The sequence below is a fragment of the Oryzias latipes genome, chromosome 17 (assembly GCF_002234675.1).
Source record: "Oryzias latipes chromosome 17, ASM223467v1".
Classification (NCBI taxonomy): domain Eukaryota; kingdom Metazoa; phylum Chordata; class Actinopteri; order Beloniformes; family Adrianichthyidae; genus Oryzias; species Oryzias latipes.
In genome coordinates, this window is record NC_019875.2 from 30128897 (window position 1) to 30148041 (window position 19145).

General features: G+C 50.3%; 2 protein-coding genes across 5 annotated transcripts in view; one reads left to right on the forward strand and one right to left on the reverse strand.

Annotated features, from left to right (window-relative positions):
• The window catches only part of sec62 (SEC62 homolog, preprotein translocation factor), a 6293-nt gene extending 1921 nt beyond the window's left edge, over positions 1–4372 (forward strand). The window contains exons 2-8 of the mRNA XM_004079458.3: positions 1087–1195; positions 1642–1747; positions 2105–2288; positions 2591–2686; positions 3333–3393; positions 3464–3583; positions 3659–4372. Of these exons, the coding sequence (XP_004079506.3) occupies positions 1087–1195; positions 1642–1747; positions 2105–2288; positions 2591–2686; positions 3333–3393; positions 3464–3583; positions 3659–4182 (1200 nt within the window). The 3' untranslated portion in view covers positions 4183–4372. The remainder of the gene's footprint in view (positions 1–1086; positions 1196–1641; positions 1748–2104; positions 2289–2590; positions 2687–3332; positions 3394–3463; positions 3584–3658) is intronic.
• Positions 4373–5808: 1436 nt separating this feature from the next.
• On the reverse strand, positions 5809–18474 carry LOC101167825 (NAD kinase). Of its 4 annotated transcripts, none has more exons than XM_011487085.3 (12): positions 18378–18474; positions 11865–12152; positions 11702–11785; positions 11165–11294; positions 10647–10755; positions 10371–10456; positions 9348–9450; positions 9115–9272; positions 6810–6909; positions 6588–6745; positions 6420–6502; positions 5809–6345 (listed from the first exon to the last, which is right to left on the reverse strand). In XM_011487085.3, exons 2-12 carry the CDS (start codon positions 12149–12151, stop codon positions 6186–6188), a joined length of 1458 nt encoding a protein of 485 aa, XP_011485387.1. In that variant the 5' UTR covers position 12152; positions 18378–18474; the 3' UTR covers positions 5809–6185. The 4 variants fall into 4 exon arrangements, with proteins under 4 accessions (XP_011485387.1, XP_020566906.1, XP_020566905.1 ...); XM_020711247.1 differs by having other exon boundaries at positions 18249–18444; XM_020711246.2 differs by lacking the exon at positions 18378–18474 and adding an exon at positions 12725–12783.
• Between the last annotated feature and the right edge of the window lie 671 nt (positions 18475–19145).

The following is a 19145-nucleotide window of genomic DNA, read 5'->3' on the forward strand; positions in this document are numbered from 1 at the left end:
ACAGTCTTGCTGTGTTATCTTCTTCATGTGCTGATGGCCGTGAGCGGAGCTGGTTTGCTCCTTAGACTCTGGAATTGCATAACGGTTTAACACAACAAACGTCCAGTTTATGGACTGTGCCACAGTCTGGAACGGACCACAGCTGAAGCTTCCTGCACCAGACTTTCCTCGTCTGGTGCAGGAAGTGGGACGTGACTGCTAACCTGCTTCTCCAAACCGAACCACATTCTGGTTAGTCTTCCTCAGCTGCGGGTCAGAACCACAGAGTCGGTGCTTTCCTGTGGTTGAAGCCTGCTGGCAGCAGAGCGAACCGCACCGCGAGTGACGGGACAAACGTCTCGCTGTGACGGTTTTTTGACTGTTTGAAGGGATTTACATGAGTCACCAAACGATGCCTCATCGCTGGGATTTCTGTTTGTGTTAAAACCAAATCTTCACTAAGTTTACAGAGAAAAGCTGCTGTACGTTTGGATATTTCTACAGAATCAGTTTGCTGCCCCTCTGGGAGAATAGTTGGAGTGGTTTCAATTGACGACGTTTCAGAAATTAAGTTATTTATAAAGGAATCTCTTCTTTCTTCCAGCGTTTGTGTTATATTTGTAAAATTCAAAATTTTATTACTAAATAGTTTCTCCTTTTCTTACTTCAAATCTTCTTTAAAGGCAGAAAACATTTGAATCAAACCTAGTTGGTTTATGATGGAAATTTGATGAATAAATTGGATAAATAAAGCAACCACACGGGGGCGCCATCTCCCCACATTCGTTTGCTGGTGCTGGTTGTCAGGAAGGACATCTGGTGTCCAAACCGAAGCCAATCCAATTCAGTCAGGGATTAGGGAGGCGGGGCTTTACTGTGGTGACCCCCCCAAAGTGAGGGGCAAAAGGGGGAAGGAGGGGTTTAACCAGAAGTCCACCGCCGTGAAGTGATCCTAACATGATGAAGATGCTCACTGCGGTTCTCCGTCACACGGGTTGTGATGTGGAACAGAAGTTCTGTTCACCTTTTCTCCTCACGCCGCCTGTTCACCTCCTCAAACTGAGGAGAAGTTTGGTTCTTCTGCTCCAAGCTTTCCTTTGTCTGCAGGAGGTCAGCGAGCCCTCCAAGGAGGAAAAGGCGGTGGCCAAGTACCTTCGCTTCAACTGTCCCACCAAGTCCACCAACATGATGGGCCACAGAGTCGACTACTTCATAGGTGAGTCTGCTGTGGCCCCTCCCATGTGTCTGCTGCTCCTTTGGTTAGTTTGGGCGCCGTTTGGTCGGCAGGTCGTAACTGTTTAGGAGCTGCTGCTCCTCCTGGAGACACAGAACTTTACCCCCCCCCGTTTGTTTGAGGGTCATCCTGCTTCCTGCTGACACACGTTGCACCAAAGCTCATCCATCACACCAGAAGAGCTGGAGATGAATCAGCGGCTCCTGTAGTCTGATCTGTAGGATAGATGATGGGATTAGATGATGGGATTAGCGCTCCCGTCCTGCTTCGCATCAAATTGCTTTGGTTCAGATGCAAACGGCTGCCTGACAGATTGTTGGACGTCTGAATCTGTGAGGCGGTGGCCACAGAAATTCTGCCGAGGAGCCGTCTCCTCCACAGGACAGTGATGGAAGCGTAAACGGATCTCCTGTGGTCGTCTGTTTCAGCCTCCAAAGCGGTAGACTGTCTGCTGGACTCCAAGTGGGCCAAAGCCAAGAAGGGGGAGGAGGCGCTCTTCACCACCAGGGAGTCGGTGGTGAATTACTGCAACAGGTCGGACGGACACACGGGGGTTCAATATGCTTGGGTTTTCTGTAGACTTTTATTCTGAAACATCACTGAACTGTTTCCTCTGTGTCAGAAATAACGTTACAGATCAAAAGCCCCCCTTTGCCCTCTTATGTCCAGAATGGGTGAAGGTGGACTGAGACTCAATCAAGATGGGGATCTTTTGGTTCAGGCTGACATTTCAGACAAACTCTCCTCCTAAACCTTCTGTCAGACGATCGTCTTCTGCAGACATGAAGCCTTTCATCACTTTGCTTTGCAGCTCCACCTTCCTCCTGCAGCAGCATTTCCTCTGACTCGCTGTCCAGCTTCTGACCAGCAGGTCTTTGGTCTTCTCCGCAGACTTTTGAAGATGCAGTTCTTCCACCGAGCTTTGAAAGTCATGAAGAAAAAGACAGAGAAAGACGTCAAGAAGGAGAAGGAGAAGACCAAGAGCGACAGCGGCAAGGAGGAGGAGAAGAAGGGGAAGAAGGAGAAAGAGAAGAAGAAGGAGACAAAAGCAGCTGAAACCAAGAAGGAGAAAAGTGTACGTGACACCAAAGCTGCTGAACACAACACGCCTTTCAAACACTGCAATCCCAGGTTTTGTTGGGAGATTCTTTCAAAATAAAAGCCAAATTTGTCTCCTCAGTTTGGACCCTTTGATGTGAAGGCAGGAAGTGATCCAACTCCTGCTTCCGCTGTGTTTAGAGTCAGATCTTTGAGGCAACCCTCAGTTTTTGTGTTGGTTATTGATTAAGGCCGATCAAAAGATCAATCAGTCAGTTTGACACCAGCACCGTGTCTGATCCTGTTGTGAAGATGATTCAGGATGTTTTGTTTCCCCAGGATGACAGTCCAGGAACGCCCAAGAAGAAGAAGGAGGTGAAGAAGAAGTTTAAACTGGAGCTGCACGAAGATCAGCTGTTTCTGGACGGAAATGAGGTCAGAAGCGTCTAACCTCTGACCTCTGACACACACACACACACCCCCCGTGGCACATGCTCATGTGCTCGTCGGACTCGTGTTACCTGGAGGCCGTCAGGTGACTGCAGTTCTCAGCTGCAGCGTGTGGAACAGGAGGAGGGCAGATCTGTGACGTTCTTAGCTACGTTCACATCGGGGGAGCCCTGAAGAGCCCCCATTCTCTAATGCGCATTTAGCCCCTGGTGTTGCAGCTGCACCGTCGCTACCCGATACCGCCGCACGGCCGCCTCCTGCAGCTGGAAGAGGCTTGGAGGGAATCTTTCTTCTTACAGATCTGCTCCGGCACATGAAGGACGCAATTATTCATTTCTCCTTCATGATCAATTTCCAATGATTACTACAAAGGAGGCCTACCAAATCCCTGATTGGCCAAAGTTTGACCTGGTTTAACCTTCAACCCGCGGTTTGTACATGAAGCCCCAAACGGTCTTAAACTCTCCATAGCAACGCGTGAACGGAAGAGTGTTGAACGCAGAAGCTCGTTTACAGCGTTTCTGAGAGCGGCGTGAACGTAGAACCACCAGACCGGTTCTGGTGGGTTCTGCTCGTCCCGGTGGACTTCATAAGCGGTTTCTGGATCACAGACGTCCTCTCTCTTCTGCAGGTGTATGTGTGGATCTACGACCCGGTTCACTTCAAGACCTTCGCCATGGGCCTGATCCTGGGTAAGTCCGTGTGTGCCGGGCGTGCGGCGTGTGTGATGTCACAGTGGCTCTTTCTCTCTGTGTGTCTCAGTGATCGCGGTGATCGCCGCCACGCTTTTCCCGCTGTGGCCGGCAGAGATGCGGGTGGGGGTGTACTACCTGAGCGTCGCCGCCGGCTGCTTCGTGGCGAGCATCCTGCTGCTGGCTGTCGGTCAGTGCTCAAACCTTTGACGCGTCTGAGGTGGCGGGTTCCTCCATGACTCACGTTTGCTTTCTTCCTGCTCAGCCCGCTGCATCCTCTTCCTCATCATCTGGCTGGTGACCGGCGGGCGCCACCACTTCTGGTTCCTCCCCAACCTGACGGCGGACGTGGGTTTCATCGACTCGTTCCGGCCGCTCTACACCCACGAGTACAAAGGGCCGCGGCCTAAAGACAAGAAGGGCTCGGACAAAACGGACGAAAAGAGCGGCGCCGCCTCCACCAAAGCTCAGAGGTCAGACAGCGAGGAGAAGTCAGACAGCGAGAAGAAGGATGCCGACGATGAAGACGAGGAAGACGAAGAGGAGGAGAGTAAAGACGTGGGTCAAAAGGAGAGCAAAGAGGCGGAGGGGGGCGAGGAGGAGGCGGAGCGTCACTCCGACACAGACAGCGACCGGCGGGAGGACGAAGGCTCCCAACACAGCAACGGAAACGACTTTGAGATGATCACCAGGGAGGAGCTGGAGCAGCACACAGAGGAGGAGGAGGAGGAAGAGGAAGAGGAAGAGGAGGAGGAGGCTCCTGTCAGGAAAGAAGAGACTAAACCCTAGACTGCAGAAACATAAACTTGTTCAGATTCCATCACTCTCTTCTTTCCTTCCTCCTGCTGTGACACCAGGACGTGTTAGTGTGGTTCTGAGTCTGCAGAGGCTCCGCCCCCTTTTCAAGATCTTCCACTAAACTATTCTGGAATGGAAAACGATGAAAGACTAACGGCAATAAAAGTGTCTCAGAAAGAAGGATCGGCCAAATGTAATTTATATTAAATGAACCAGCCGCCTGAGGAAGCCATCAGACCTTCTCACCTCCTCCCTGCTCCTCACCTCCTCCCTGCTCCTCACCTCCTTCCTGCTCCTCACCTCCTCCCTGCTCCTCACCTCCTCCCTGCTCCTCACCTCCTTCCTGCTCCTCACCTCCTCCCTGCTCCTCACCTCCTTCCTGCTCCTCACCTCCTCACCTCCTTCCTGCTCCTCACCTGTTCCTCTCTGCTCCTTCCTGCTCCTTCCTGTCACCCAGGCTCATTCTTCTCCTGGGAGTTTGTGCTGAAGTTCAAACCCAAACGACCTGCTAGTCTGGTCGTAAAGGGCCAGACTAGACCAGACCCCCCTCCCCCCCTCGTCTGATTGTTTTCTCAGGCAGCAGAACCACCTGAAGTGGACCAAACCCAAAGAGAAGAGGCCCCGTGGGCTGATGGGAAAGTTCGGTCCTCATCCTTCACTTCCTCTGAACTAGAAGCCTCTGCAGGAAGTCCACAGGAAGCAGAGGTGGGACGGCGGTGCCAAAACGCAGCAGAAACCCGGGGGGGGGGGGGTCTTCTGATCGCATCTTTTACAAACCAACAGGAAGAAAAGCACAGAAAAGGTGCAGCTAATTCAAGATTTTGGTCTCAATGAAACCGTTCCGATGCTTCGCGCCTCCAGACGAGGCCTGTTCAGCCCGGCACAATGCATTATGGGAAAGCAGTCAGAGTACTTCTGAATCCAGCTCCGTGGGACCGCTTGGAGCTGGGGGGTCCAACCTTTTAGAAATGACTTAGAGGCTTTTAGTGGCAGCAAAAGATATTTAAGTATAAATGTATCCTTTATGTATAAGTTCTATAGATATATCAGATCCATGAAAACGCTCTAAATCATTTTTTTGTACAAAAGTTTGTTTTCTACGGTCATGTAAAGAGTGAAACCGCCTGACATCAGCGGTTTGCAGGTAGATCAGGTGAGCTCTGCCGGCTTTTGTCTGCATTTCTGTCACGGAAACCTCGCCGCCGTGAATTCTGTCCACGTAACCCTTTTATTTTTTTCCATTCATGCTTTTGTTGATGTCGCCGCCATATTTTTGTTTCCTCTCTGAAGGGCAAAGTGCATCTCTGTCAGCCGCCAGCGCGCCGGCCGGCGGTGCCTCTAAGCGTTTGGACCTTTTCCACAGACAGTCGATTGTTCTGGATGTCCTTGAACGCGGCACAGCGTTGTGGCGTTTTCACTCTGCGGGGAGGAAGCCCCTCCCCCTCGTACGGTCGGGAATCTCGTGTCTGGGTCGGATCTTTATCATTCTCTATATTGTCTCCTGCGATACCGGATTGTAACTCTGTGACGTCTGGATTATCTGTATGTTATCATTGCAATAAAAGCTCTAGAAAGCGGCGTCCACCATCTTTTTGTCCTGCATGAAACCAGAGGACGCTGAGACAAAGACGGATTTTTATTTCTGCTTCTCCCATTTTCTGTGACAGGACCATCATGGTCCGATGAGACCGGCCCGGTTCTTCTACCACCCAGATTTATGGACACGTCATTCTGAACTAACGTCTGCAAATGTATAAATATCACCTCATCTTCTATATCTCTGGCTCCTGTATGTACACATTTACAGTTTGGAGGCGGAGCTTCTCCTGACGGTCAAAAGCGATCAAAGCCATTTACAGAACATTCAAGCGTAGTTTGGGTCTAAATGTACATTTTAAAAACTGGATCAGAACATTTCTCTCCTAACGCTAAAGAAGACGCTGCGGTGGAATGTGGCGATGGCGTGATGGCGTCCGGCTCCTGCAGGAGGACCTTCAGCTCTCCGTGTCTGAGGAGTCGGAGATGTCCGCCAGCCGGGCCTGCCGCTTCCGCACGTTCCAGTGCAGACACTGAGCCAGGCTCTCGAACCAGTCGTAGACCAGGTCGTGGCAGCAGATGGACGGGACGGGGTAACACGACGTGGTGATCTTGATGCTGAAAGGCGGAACCGTTCAGAATTTTAGGCGGGAAAATCCCACAGGTCAAAGCAGCTGCTCGAGCCTCCTCACCAGTCTCCGTGCCGGATCTCCTGCCGCCGCCTGCCGTCAAACGAAACCCAGGCGGCGTTTCGCGCATCAGGAGACAGCGTGATCTGAAATCACCTCCAGAGGATCAGAGATCTTTTCTTTCCTGATTGAAAATCATTTTACCGACGCCGTTCCAGACCGCCATCCTACCATGAGCTCCACGCCAGCCGGCACCACGATGGGCCTGAACGAGAGCGAGTGGGGGCAGATGGGCGTGACCATGATGGCGGGGACGTTGGGGTGGATCATGGACGCTCCCGCCGCGGCTGCGTACGCCGTGCTCCCCGTGGGCGTGGACACGATCAGGCCTGCAGAAGGGGAGGCGTGAACATTCTGGGGCTTTCCGCGCGTCGGCGGACGTTCCCCACTCACCGTCGCCCTGCACGGAGGTGATGAGGCGTCCGTCAAGGTACAGGTCCACGTTGGACAGGTAGGAGGACGGACCTCGGTCCACCACCACCTCGTTCAACACCTGAGCGCAGATCAGAGGAGCTTCAGAGCCTGACGCTCAGCAGGCAGAAGAACTTCCTGGAACCACAAACTATTTCATCCTTTTTAATTACTCTACGTCGTACATCTCTGCCGGCCCTTTTGACCCGCCCTCTGGCTAAGCGGCTGCCACGCCCCCATCAGACCCGGACGTGACAAATTCCACTTCGGCAAAACTGGCTTTTCTGTGGGTTTTATCTTCATAGCAACCACTTCTGTTTAGGGTCGCCGGGGGGGGGGGGGGGGGGGGGGGGGGGGGGGGGGGGGGGGGGCAGACAGATCCATGACATTTTTAGAAGAACCAGCGAAAGTGAACCTTTGGATTTCCATGGCAACAGAGGTTTTTTGTTAGCCACGCCCACATTCCCAATATGTTCACATCATAAATTTCTTTCATCTAAAGCCAACGATTCATAAATTGAATTTTCACAATCTTCCACTAGAATAGGTGCGAGCAACAGAGTAACGCCACCTTCAGAAGCTCGCCACGCCAACGCCGTTTAAAATCTACAAATGTGAAATCCAGTATTTATTCCCGCAGTTAGGAGGTGATGGATTCAAATCTATAGGAGCCTTGACCTAAAAAGATTTTTTTAATTCAACAGGGCGGCCTCTTCCTGAGGTCAAAGGTCAGATCTCATTAATAACATCACCCGTTCTGCTTACTTTCATCTCCGGAATATATCTCGTCTCCGCCTTTCTCTCTCTCCTCACACAACTGCTGTTCTTGTTCATAGTCTTGTTACGTCTCGGATCGATTATTGTAATTCCCTCCTGTTTGGTTTTCACAATAAAACTCTCAAGAAACTGCAGCTTCTCCAAAACTCTGCAGCCCCCATCATCACCAGGACCCCGTTATCCCACCACATCACACCAGTTCTCCAAGACTTACACTGGCTTCCCATAAAACAAAGGATCAGTTTCAAGATTCTCCTCATCACCTTCAAAGCACTCCATAACCCGGCTCCACCCTACATTTCTGATCTTCTTCACATTTCCATTCCCTCCCGATCTCTCCGCTCCTCTTCCTCTCTCCAGCTCCAAGTCCCACCTGCCCGTCTTGCCACCATGGGGGGCAGAGCTTTCAGTCACTCTGCCCCCCAGCTATGGAATTCTCTTCCTCCAGATTTACGCAATACCGACACGCTGCCACTGTTCAAATCCAAACTCAAGACTCATCTCTCCAAACAATCGTACAGTTAATCCATTCAGTTAACACAACCTCATTTGTCTGTTTCTATCCTGTTTTTATGTTTTTATGTTTACTCATGTTTTACTCTGATAATTTCTTATTGATGTTTTATTCTGTTTTTCTTAACCTTGCACACGACCTTGGGTGACCTTAAAGGCGCTTGAAATAAAATGTATTATTATTATTACTAAAGGTCAACGTGTGGCGGTAGATTTTTTCCATATTTTGAAAATGTGAAAACTGCCAAGTTTCACAGCAAGAAAGACGATCATGAAAAGAATCTGAATGAAGTAAATGAATCACAAGGTTGAGTTTGATCTTTACAGGCCTGATCATCATAAAATGGATCCTTTAAAAGGCTCCTCTTCATCTTCATCAGGACCGACTCCTCTGCTGCCCCCTGTGGGCCAGATGACAGAAGGCTCCTTCATGTCTGTGTGAATTTAAAAATAAAACCAGACGATCACATGATGGCGATCACGCTCATGTCTGCCCCCTGGAGTCTGCACGCCGTCATCACACGGCAGCGAGCCGTGACGCCTGTCTGAAGAAATCATGATGAGACCTCCGCCTGCTCTTAAACAGTCCGCCTCTAGAGGAAACTGCAGATGTGGGGAAGTGGCGGCGGCGTCAGACGACCGGGAATCATTAAACACCCATTTGCTACTGATCACACCACTGACGTCAGTGTCGCCATAGCAACTGTCTCAACAGAACTTCACAACATCCCACATTCCCTGCTCTGTGCGCCAGGAGCTTTATTATGACTGTCTCCATAGAAACCGTGCTGATGCCCCCTCCCTGACCCGTGACCACATCTGGGATTAACAGGAAGCTACGCAGACGCAGTCACAGCTGCACACGTTTGTCTGCAGACCTGTCTGCAAGCTGCCGCACTCGGAAATACCAAAGATGTTCGGAGAGGGCGGAGCATCAGTGTGCCGGTAAAACTTCACCTGCCAGTCTGCCTCATACCTGGCCACGCCCAAAGCTCACCTGCAGCTGCAGGGTGACCTTTCCAGCCTCGCTGTTGGTGTGTCCGTGAGGGAGGAGTCCGTTGTGCTCCTGCAGCGGCGGCGGCGGCTCTGCGGTCTGCAGCATGTCCTTCACCACCTTCACCTTCAGGCGGCTGCGCAGGGTGATGGCCGCGTTACCTAAGGACCCACAGTCACACCTTAACATAAAGTGACGCCGCCGGGAGCGCCGTTTCACTGCCAGCCTCACTCCACCTTCAAACACTTTGGCCACTTCGATCTTGTAGGATTCAAACTTGAAGGGTGTCAGAAAACCCAGAGAGCCGAGGTGGAAGGCCATGACGGGCGGGACGCTGCCCTGCAGAGGAGAAGGCACGAGTCAGCGTCTGACGGACCTCAGAACATCCCTCAGCCTGTCTTCACAGCAAAATCCAGCTGGAGTCAGGATTTCTGAGGATTTCTAATCCCACAAATGAGAAACTGCTCGACTTTAAATGGAATTATTAAAGAAATATCCGGATTCAGGATCTGCTGGAAGGAAACGATTTCTGAATCAATTTTCACAGAGAAAAAAAGATCAATATCATTAAAAATCACTTTAGTCTTGAGTCTTTTTTACAGGCAAAAAATGGTTTTCTGTTTGTTTAAATTGTATTTTTATTTAAAAGTTCCAACTTTGTCCAGCTGCTGTTAAAACATCAGGAATGTTTCTGATGTCCTCGAACGCATCAGCGCCACTCAAAGCTCGGAGACGGACAGCAAAGCTGATGTTTTGATCACTGACTGCGTACGAGAACTGGACTGAGTGACTCCGCCCCCTTGGCGATTCAAGCAGAAGTGGATCCGAGAAGCCGAAACCCCGTAGACTCCTGTTACTCTATTGGTCAGAAGAACCGTTCTGGATCTGAAACCGTTCTTTCTTTCAAGTTATAAATTGAACAACCAGATGCCTCAATAAAAGTGGGAGGAGCCTGTTGGTCCCCACGTTCAAAATGATTGACAGATTCTCGAGTCAATTTTCCAGAGGTGGGGGGGGGGGGGGGGGGCATTCAACAAGCTCACTTCTGACTGGTGAGAGTGGTTGTCATGGAAACATGGACCCAGACCAATCACTCGTCCAGTTCTCTGATAGCGTCAAAGGATGGGGGGGTGGGGGGTGGGGTTTTTATTTAACATCAGTATTTTTTTCTTAACTTTGAAAAGTGAAGCTGTGATTTCCTTTAATAAGTAATGTTTAGAAAGTGGCGTTTTTCCTAAAAACCTTTGAGAATCCGTCACCTGGAACAGAGACGAGGCGTAGAGCAGAGTTCCATCGCCGCCCAGGCAGATGATGAGGTCGATGCAGTCGGAGATGTCGTCATATCCTGAAGTCACATGTGAGCGGCGTGACTCATCCCAACCACAACTCAAATCAGAACCATCTGTTCGTTGGCTGTAATTATTTTCATTCCTGTTTGATTCTAATGACTTTAGAACTGCACTCCTGCTCCTCCGGTCATGTCCTGTCACATCCTGAGGTTTGTCTCCTGGAGAACCTGTGAGACGTGGACTCACCCTCTCTGAAGGTGCACAGCTGGTTCCGGATGGAGCCAAAAGCTTCGTCCTTGGACAGCGAGGCGTCGTCGGCCACCCTGCGCTCCACGTACACCATCATCTGCTTCTCCTGCCGCAGAATCACAGCAACATGCGTCACGCAGGCGGAACGAGGGGACGGGGGCTCCGGAGCAGAAACCGGCAGCTCACGTGCGACCCGGCGCTGTGCGCCAGCGTCTGCTCCGTCTGCCAGAGGATGGACTCAAAAAGGAAATCTGACTTTGATGAAGTGAAGCTGAAACCTGCAGATTCTTTCTTGGCTTCTAACCCTTTGTTGGTAAAAATGTAAGAAAATACAAAATCCTGAAACTATGAAGCATTTCTCTGTTTAGCCGATGTATTTATTACAGCTAGGATGTTTTTTTGTGACTGAAGCTGAAGTTTTGAAGCTCATTTAAAGCAGCACTTCTGTTGGAGACGGTTCATGTTGTGGTGGAAAACCATCAGAGCTGAAACATCGACTTCAGTTCCTTCTGTACCTCTACTAGGAAGCTGCAGAGCTGCTTGAAGGGCTCCACCAGGCTCTCGTCTCGGACCTTCCTGATGACCAGAACGTTGACGGGAGGCTTGTTCCAGGTGAGCCTCTGGCTCGCCGGGTCCTGGATGTGCCTGAAACACAAACGAGAAACGTCCAGGAGGATTCCGGAGGGCCGATCTCCTCCAGCAGAGAAACCGATGCCATGTTGCTGCTGGAATGAAATTGACTTTCTCCTCACTGCTGAGTCATTCATTAACTCCAGGAGAGCAGGTCAAACTCCAAAAACCAGAAGAAGAGCGAAGAAAAGCTTTTCTTTACCTCTTCTTTTTGGGACAGAGGATGGGCATTTTCTCCAGACAACATTCAACATGAGATCGCATAACGGAGGCTCAGTGGTCTGTCCGACACGTGAGCCGTCCCGTTTTACCGAGGAGCCAATCAGACGATTCTGGGTTTATCTTATCTGCAGCTACACAGACCCTCCAGAGTCAACGTCCTGAACGCGCCGCCGGTCTGCGTAAAGTTCAGAGGAACTTACATCACAGAGGTTGGGTTGGGAAGAATGCAGGCTTTGGGTCCGAAGTGGGTGGCCGGGTACGGTCCATGCAGGAAGTGAGCCCGTCTGTCAGTGGGAGGAACAACAGAGGAGGTGAGAGTGTTTCATGGGAGGTCCGGAGCAGCTGGGAACCTGCTGTTCTGACCTCCTGGGAGAACTTTCCGCTGCGTCGCACGGTGAACCAGAAGCTTCGGCGTGCTCCTGTTGGCCTGGCAACCTCCGCCGCTCCATCTCCAACAGCAGCTGTTCGTGACCAACCCCCCTCCGCTGTGACCTCTTCCCCTCCCGCCGTCTCCTTGGCGACTTAGACGGGCGCTCCTTGTGCTCGGGGGGCGAGTCTGAGTGCTGATCCGGAGAGGCAGAGGGTCTGACCGCCCTTCTGTCCGGCGCTCCCAGAGGCCTGGGTGACGGGCTGCCGGTCGCCTTCTCCATCCTGACAGGAAGCGGCATAAATTCATGTTAAAGTAAAAGTTTGGGTCAAAATAAAAGCTTTGAAGCAGAAAACCGCTTCACTGCTCCCAAAGCAGGGAGAGCTGTTCAGGTGACACCCAACATCTGCAGTAGGTCTCTACAGAGTTGAACCAACAACCATAAATGCCATTTAAATGGTAAAAACCTGCTTACTGTGTTTGAACAAAGCAAAGCTAAAACATTTACTTTTCTATTGATTCATCCTCTACATGACTGATTCCCAACCAGGCATGTTCAGGATCATTGGGGGGGGGGCACATGAGAACATTTTTACTGCACAATGTCTATTTATAACCTGGAAAAAAGTGTGTTTACCGAACGTTTCATGGACATCAGATTTTTTTGCCTGAGTAAAAGAACACATAACTAAAGCATTTAACTCCTGGGGGGGTGGGGGGTTGGGACTAAAACAGGAGGTCCACTTCATGATGACCTGTTTAGGTAGGGGGTTGGGACTAGAACAGAAAGTCGACATCATGACGACCTGTTTGAGTTAGGGGTCAGACTACAAAAGGAAGTCCACATCAAGGTTACCTCTTAAGGTAGGGGGTCGGACTACAACAGGAAGTCCAATTCATGATGACCTGTTAAGGTAGGGGGTCGGACTATAACAGGAAGTCCACTTCATGGTGACCTGTTAAGGTAGGGGGTCGGACTATAACAGGAAGTCCACTTCATGATGACCTGTGTAGATAGGGGGTCGGACTAGAACAGGAAGTTCACTTCATGGTGACCTTGAGGGAGGGGTCAGACTAGAACAGGAAGTCCACTTCATGATGACCTGTGTAGATAGGGGGTCGGACTAGAACAGGAAGTCCACTTCATGGTGACCTGTTAAGGTAGGGGGTCGGACTATAACAGGAAGTCCACTTCATGATGACCTGTGTAGATAGGGGGTCGGACTAGAACAGGAAGTCCACTTCATGGTGACCTTGAGGGAGGGGTCGGACTAGAACAGGAAGTCCACTTCATGGTGACCTGTGTAGATAGGGGGTCGGACTAGAACAGGAAGTCCACTTCATGGTGACCTCCTTGAGGGAGGGGTCGGACTAGAACAGGAAGTCCACTTCATGATGACCTCTTAAGGTAGGGGGTCAGACTAGAACAGGAAGTCCACTTCATGGTGACCTCTTAAGGTAGGGGGTCGGACTAGAACAGGAAGTCCACTTCATGATGACCTGTTTAGGTAGGGGGTCGGACTACAACAGGAAGTCCACTTCATGGTGACCTGTTAAGGTAGGGGGTCGGACTATAACAGGAAGTCCACTTCATGGTGACCTGTTAAGGTAGGGGGTCGGACTATAACAGGAAGTCCACTTCATGATGACCTGTGTAGATAGGGGGTCGGACTAGAACAGGAAGTTCACTTCATGGTGACCTTGAGGGAGGGGTCAGACTAGAACAGGAAGTCCACTTCATGATGACCTGTGTAGATAGGGGGTCGGACTAGAACAGGAAGTCCACTTCATGGTGACCTGTTAAGGTAGGGGGTCGGACTATAACAGGAAGTCCACTTCATGATGACCTGTGTAGATAGGGGGTCGGACTAGAACAGGAAGTCCACTTCATGGTGACCTTGAGGGAGGGGTCGGACTAGAACAGGAAGTCCACTTCATGGTGACCTGTGTAGATAGGGGGTCGGACTAGAACAGGAAGTCCACTTCATGGTGACCTCCTTGAGGGAGGGGTCGGACTAGAACAGGAAGTCCACTTCATGATGACCTCTTAAGGTAGGGGGTCAGACTAGAACAGGAAGTCCACTTCATGGTGACCTCTTAAGGTAGGGGGTCGGACTAGAACAGGAAGTCCACTTCATGATGACCTGTTTAGGTAGGGGGTCGGACTACAACAGGAAGTCCACTTCATGATGACCTGTTAAGGTAGGGGGTCGGACTACAACAGGAAGTCCACCTCGTGATGACCTCTTAAGGTAGGGGGTCGGACTACAACAGGAAGTCCACTTCATGATGACCTGTTTAGGTAGGGGGTCGGACTACAACAGTAAGTCCACTTCATGGTGACCTGTTTGAGTTAGGGGTCAGACTACAAAAGGAAGTCCACATCAAGGTTACCTCTTAAGGTAGGGGGTCGGACTACAACAGGAAGTCCACCTCGTGATGACCTGTTTAGGTAGGGGGTCGGACTACAACAGGAAATCCACTTCACGATGACCTGTGTAGGTAGGGGGTCGGACTAGAACAGGAAGTCCACTTCATGATGACCTGTTAAGGTAGGGGGTCGGACTAGAACAGGAAGTTCACTTCATGATGACCTGTTAAGGTAGGGGGTCGGACTAGAACAGGAAGTCCACTTCATGACGACCTGTTAAGGTAGGGGGTCGGACTATAACAGGAAGTCCACTTCATGACGACCTGTTAAGGTAGGGGGTCGGACTAGAACAGGAAGTTCACTTCATGATGACCTGTTAAGGTAGGGGGCCGGACTAGAACAGGAAGTCCACTTCATGACGACCTCTTAAGGTAGGGGGTCGGACTACAACAGGAAGTCCACTTCATGATGACCTGTTTGAGTTAGGGGTCAGACTAGAACAGGAAGTCCACTTCATGGTGACCTCTTAAGGTAGGGGGTCGGACTAGAACAGGAAGTCCACTTCATGATGACCTGTTTAGGTAGGGGGTCGGACTACAACAGGAAGTCCACTTCATGATGACCTGTTAAGGTAGGGGGTCGGACTACAACAGGAAGTCCACCTCGTGATGACCTCTTAAGGTAGGGGGTCGGACTACAACAGGAAGTCCACTTCATGATGACCTGTTTAGGTAAGGGGTCGGACTACAACAGTAAGTCCACTTCATGGTGACCTGTTTGAGTTAGGGGTCAGACTACAAAAGGAAGTCCACATCAAGGTTACCTCTTAAGGTAGGGGGTCGGACTACAACAGGAAATCCACTTCACGATGACCTGTGTAGGTAGGGGGTCGGACTAGAACAGGAAGTCCACTTCATGATGACCTGTTAAGGTAGGGGGTCGGACTAGAACAGGAAGTTCACTTCATGATGACCTGTTAAGGTAGGGGGTCGGACTAGAACATGAAGTCCACTTCATGACGACCTGTTAAGGTAGGGGGTCGGACTAGAACAGGAAGTCCACTTCATGACGACCTGTTAAGGTAGGGGGTCGGACTAGAACAGGAAGTTCACTTCATGATGACCTGTTAAGGTAGGGGGTCGGACTAGAACAGGAAGTCCACTTCATGACGACCTCTTAAGGTAGGGGGTCGGACTACAACAGGAAGTCCACTTCATGATGACCTGTTTGAGTTAGGGGTCAGACTAGAACAGGAAGTCCACTTCATGGTGACCTCTTAAGGTAGGGGGTCGGACTAGAACAGGAAGTCCACTTCATGATGACCTGTTTAGGTAGGGGGTCGGACTACAACAGGAAGTCCACTTCATGATGACCTGTTAAGGTAGGGGGTCGGACTACAACAGGAAGTCCACCTCGTGATGACCTCTTAAGGTAGGGGGTCGGACTACAACAGGAAGTCCACTTCATGATGACCTGTTTAGGTAGGGGGTCGGACTACAACAGTAAGTCCACTTCATGGTGACCTGTTTGAGTTAGGGGTCAGACTACAAAAGGAAGTCCACATCAAGGTTACCTCTTAAGGTAGGGGGTCGGACTACAACAGGAAATCCACTTCACGATGACCTGTGTAGGTAGGGGGTCGGACTAGAACAGGAAGTCCACTTCATGATGACCTGTTAAGGTAGGGGGTCGGACTAGAACAGGAAGTTCACTTCATGATGACCTGTTAAGGTAGGGGGTCGGACTAGAACAGGAAGTCCACTTCATGACGACCTGTTAAGGTAGGGGGTCGGACTAGAACAGGAAGTCCACTTCATGGTGACCTCTTAAGGTAGGGGGTCGGACTACAACAGGAAGTCCACTTCACGATGACCTGTTTAGGTAGGGGGTCGGACTAGAACAGGAAGTCCACTTCATGATGACCTGTTAAGGTAGGGGGTCGGACTATAACAGGAAGTCCACTTCATGATGACCTGTGTAGATAGGGGGTCGGACTAGAACAGGAAGTCCACTTCATGGTGACCTCCTTGAGGGAGGGGTCGGACTAGAACAGGAAGTCCACTTCATGGTGACCTCTTAAGGTAGGGGGTTGGACTACAACAGGAAGTCCACTTCATGATGACCTGTTTGAGTTAGGGGTCAGACTAGAACAGGAAGTCCACTTCATGATGACCGGTTAAGGTAGGGGGTCGGACTATAACAGGAAGTCCACTTCATGGTGACCTCTTTGAGGGAGGGGTCGGACTAGAACAGGAAGTCCACTTCATGGTGACCTCTTAAGGTAGGGGGTTGGACTACAACAGGAAGTCCACTTCATGATGACCTGTTTGAGTTAGGGGTCAGACTAGAACAGGAAGTCCACTTCATGGTGACCTCTTAAGGTAGGGGGTCGGACTAGAACAGGAAGTCCACTTCATGATGACCTGTTAAGGTAGGGGGTTGGACTACAACAGGAAGTCCACTTCATGATGACCTGTTTGAGTTAGGGGTCAGACTAGAACAGGAAGTCCACTTCATGATGACCTGTTTAGGTAGGGGGTCGGACTACAACAGGAAGTCCACTTCATGATGACCTGTTAAGGTAGGGGGTCGGACTACAACAGGAAGTCCACCTCGTGATGACCTCTTAAGGTAGGGGGTCGGACTACAACAGGAAGTCCACTTCATGATGACCTGTTTAGGTAGGGGGTCGGACTACAACAGTAAGTCCACTTCATGATGACCTCTTAAGGTAGGGGGTCGGACTACAACAGTAAGTCCACTTCATGAAGACCTCTTAAGGTAGGGGGTCGGACTAAAACTCGAAGTCCACTTCATGATGACCTGTATAGGTAGGGGGTCGGACTACAACAGTAAGTCCACTTCATGATGACCTCTTAAGGTAGGGGGTCAGACTACAATAGGAAGTCCACTTCATGATGACCTGTTTAGGTAGGGGGTCGGACTACAACTGGAAGCCTACTTCATGATGACCTGTTTAGGTAGGGGGTCGGACTAAAACTGGATGTCCACTTCATGACAACCTGTTTGAGTTAGGGGTCGGACTAGAGCAGGAAGCCTATTTCATGATGACCTGTTTAAGTAGGGGTTCGGACAAAAACTGGATGTCCATTTCAAGACCACCGTGTTTAAGTTAGGGGGTTAGACTAAAACTGGAAGTCCACTTCATGACGACTTCTTTGAGTTAGGGGTCCGACTAGAACAGGAAGTCCACTTCATGATGACCTGTTTAGGTAGGGGGTCGGACTAAAACTGGAAGTCCACTTCATGATGACCTGTGTAGGTAGGGGGTCGGACTAGAACAGGAAGTCCACTTCATGATGACCTGTTTGAGTTAGGGGTCGGACTAGAACAGGAAGCCTATTTCATGATGACCTGTGTAGGCAGAGGGTCAGACTAGAACAGGAAGTCCACTTCATGATGACCTGTTTGAGATAGGGGTCGGACCAGAACAGGAAGTCCACTTCATGATGACCTGTGTAGGTAGGGGGTCGGACTAGAACAGGAAGTCCACTTCATGACAACCTGTTTGAGTTAGGGGTCGGACTAGAACAGGAAGCCTATTTTATGATGACCTGTGTAGGTAGGCGGTCTTGCATTAAAATGACACCAAGTATCAAAGACCGATGGACAAAAATGCTTTAAAATGACATAAAGCAGACTCTAAAACAATAAATAAAAAACGTCATTCCATAACCGCAGATTTACATATATATATATATTTTTTTTGAGGGGGTAAAGTGATTGTGATATGCTTTGTTTTCATGTACCGCTCCTTCAGGTTTGGTGGTTAATCTCTGGTTTAAACAGCTAATTCCTACAGATTACGATCATCTCTGATTATAATCCGGGTTTGTGGTGGAGCGCGCGGACATAAGGCTGCCATTGACTGATTATAAACCAACGTTTCAAGCTAAATAAACAACATTGATCTCAGAGATGGTTATAGAAACACCGACACACCCGGTCCAGGAACCGTTAGCTCCCGGTTCCCCACAGATAACGTTACCTCGCGATACTTCCCGGGCCTCTAACAAACACAGGAAACGTTTTGACTGTTTTAAAAGAGGCCGATGTCGACAGAAGACGGCCCCGCTGCGGTAAAGACGCTCCCGGGCTTAAATCAGCGGCGACTAACCGTTAAAAAAAGAGCCGTTAACGCGTCGTTACAAGACACAGCATGACCGGTGGGCACGTGACCTTTCACTCTGTGCGCATGACCGTTGCGGGTTTAGCGCACAGCGCCGCGTCTTGCCCTGCTGGACAGTTGTGGAATTGCACCTACAGTAGAGGGGAGGCTGGAACATCCTGTTCTGAGGAGTCTGAAGTTCTCAGGATAAGAATAAGAAGATGAAGGAAATTAAAAGTTCGCGTTCAAGATTCTAGAGCAGAAAGATTTCCACAGCTGGATGGAAACGTATGTTTACATTTACGACCAACACTGATGAAAAACTTGATTTTGTAGGTGTAAAGCTTATCAGTGCTTTCCTGTTAGTGGAAACTTTGTCACTTTGGATTCATGCGGGGTTGTTTGCCACCAGTGACATTCAGAGCTCATGAAAGCTTCTGCAGGGGTCATCATGATGGCCTCCAATCCTCTCAGTTTAGGAGGAAAACATTGTTTGTCTCCACTCCTCTCAGTTTGCTGGTGTTTCCTCACTACTGTTGATGTTTGGTGCCGGTCAGCAGCTCCACCGCGTCCTGTAGGGATCATGGACGGCTTCTCTGGGACATTTCTACGCTGTGAAGCTGTTCTCCATCGTCTCCTCTGCTGCCTCGCTGTTGTCCGCGTGCTCCTGTTGATGACGTTGCTTCCAGAACGCCACCGCATACGCAGGTGAGGCAGCTTCCTCTGTTCCCTGCATGGTTCTGCAGGCATGCAGCTGGGGACGCGCAACCTCACATT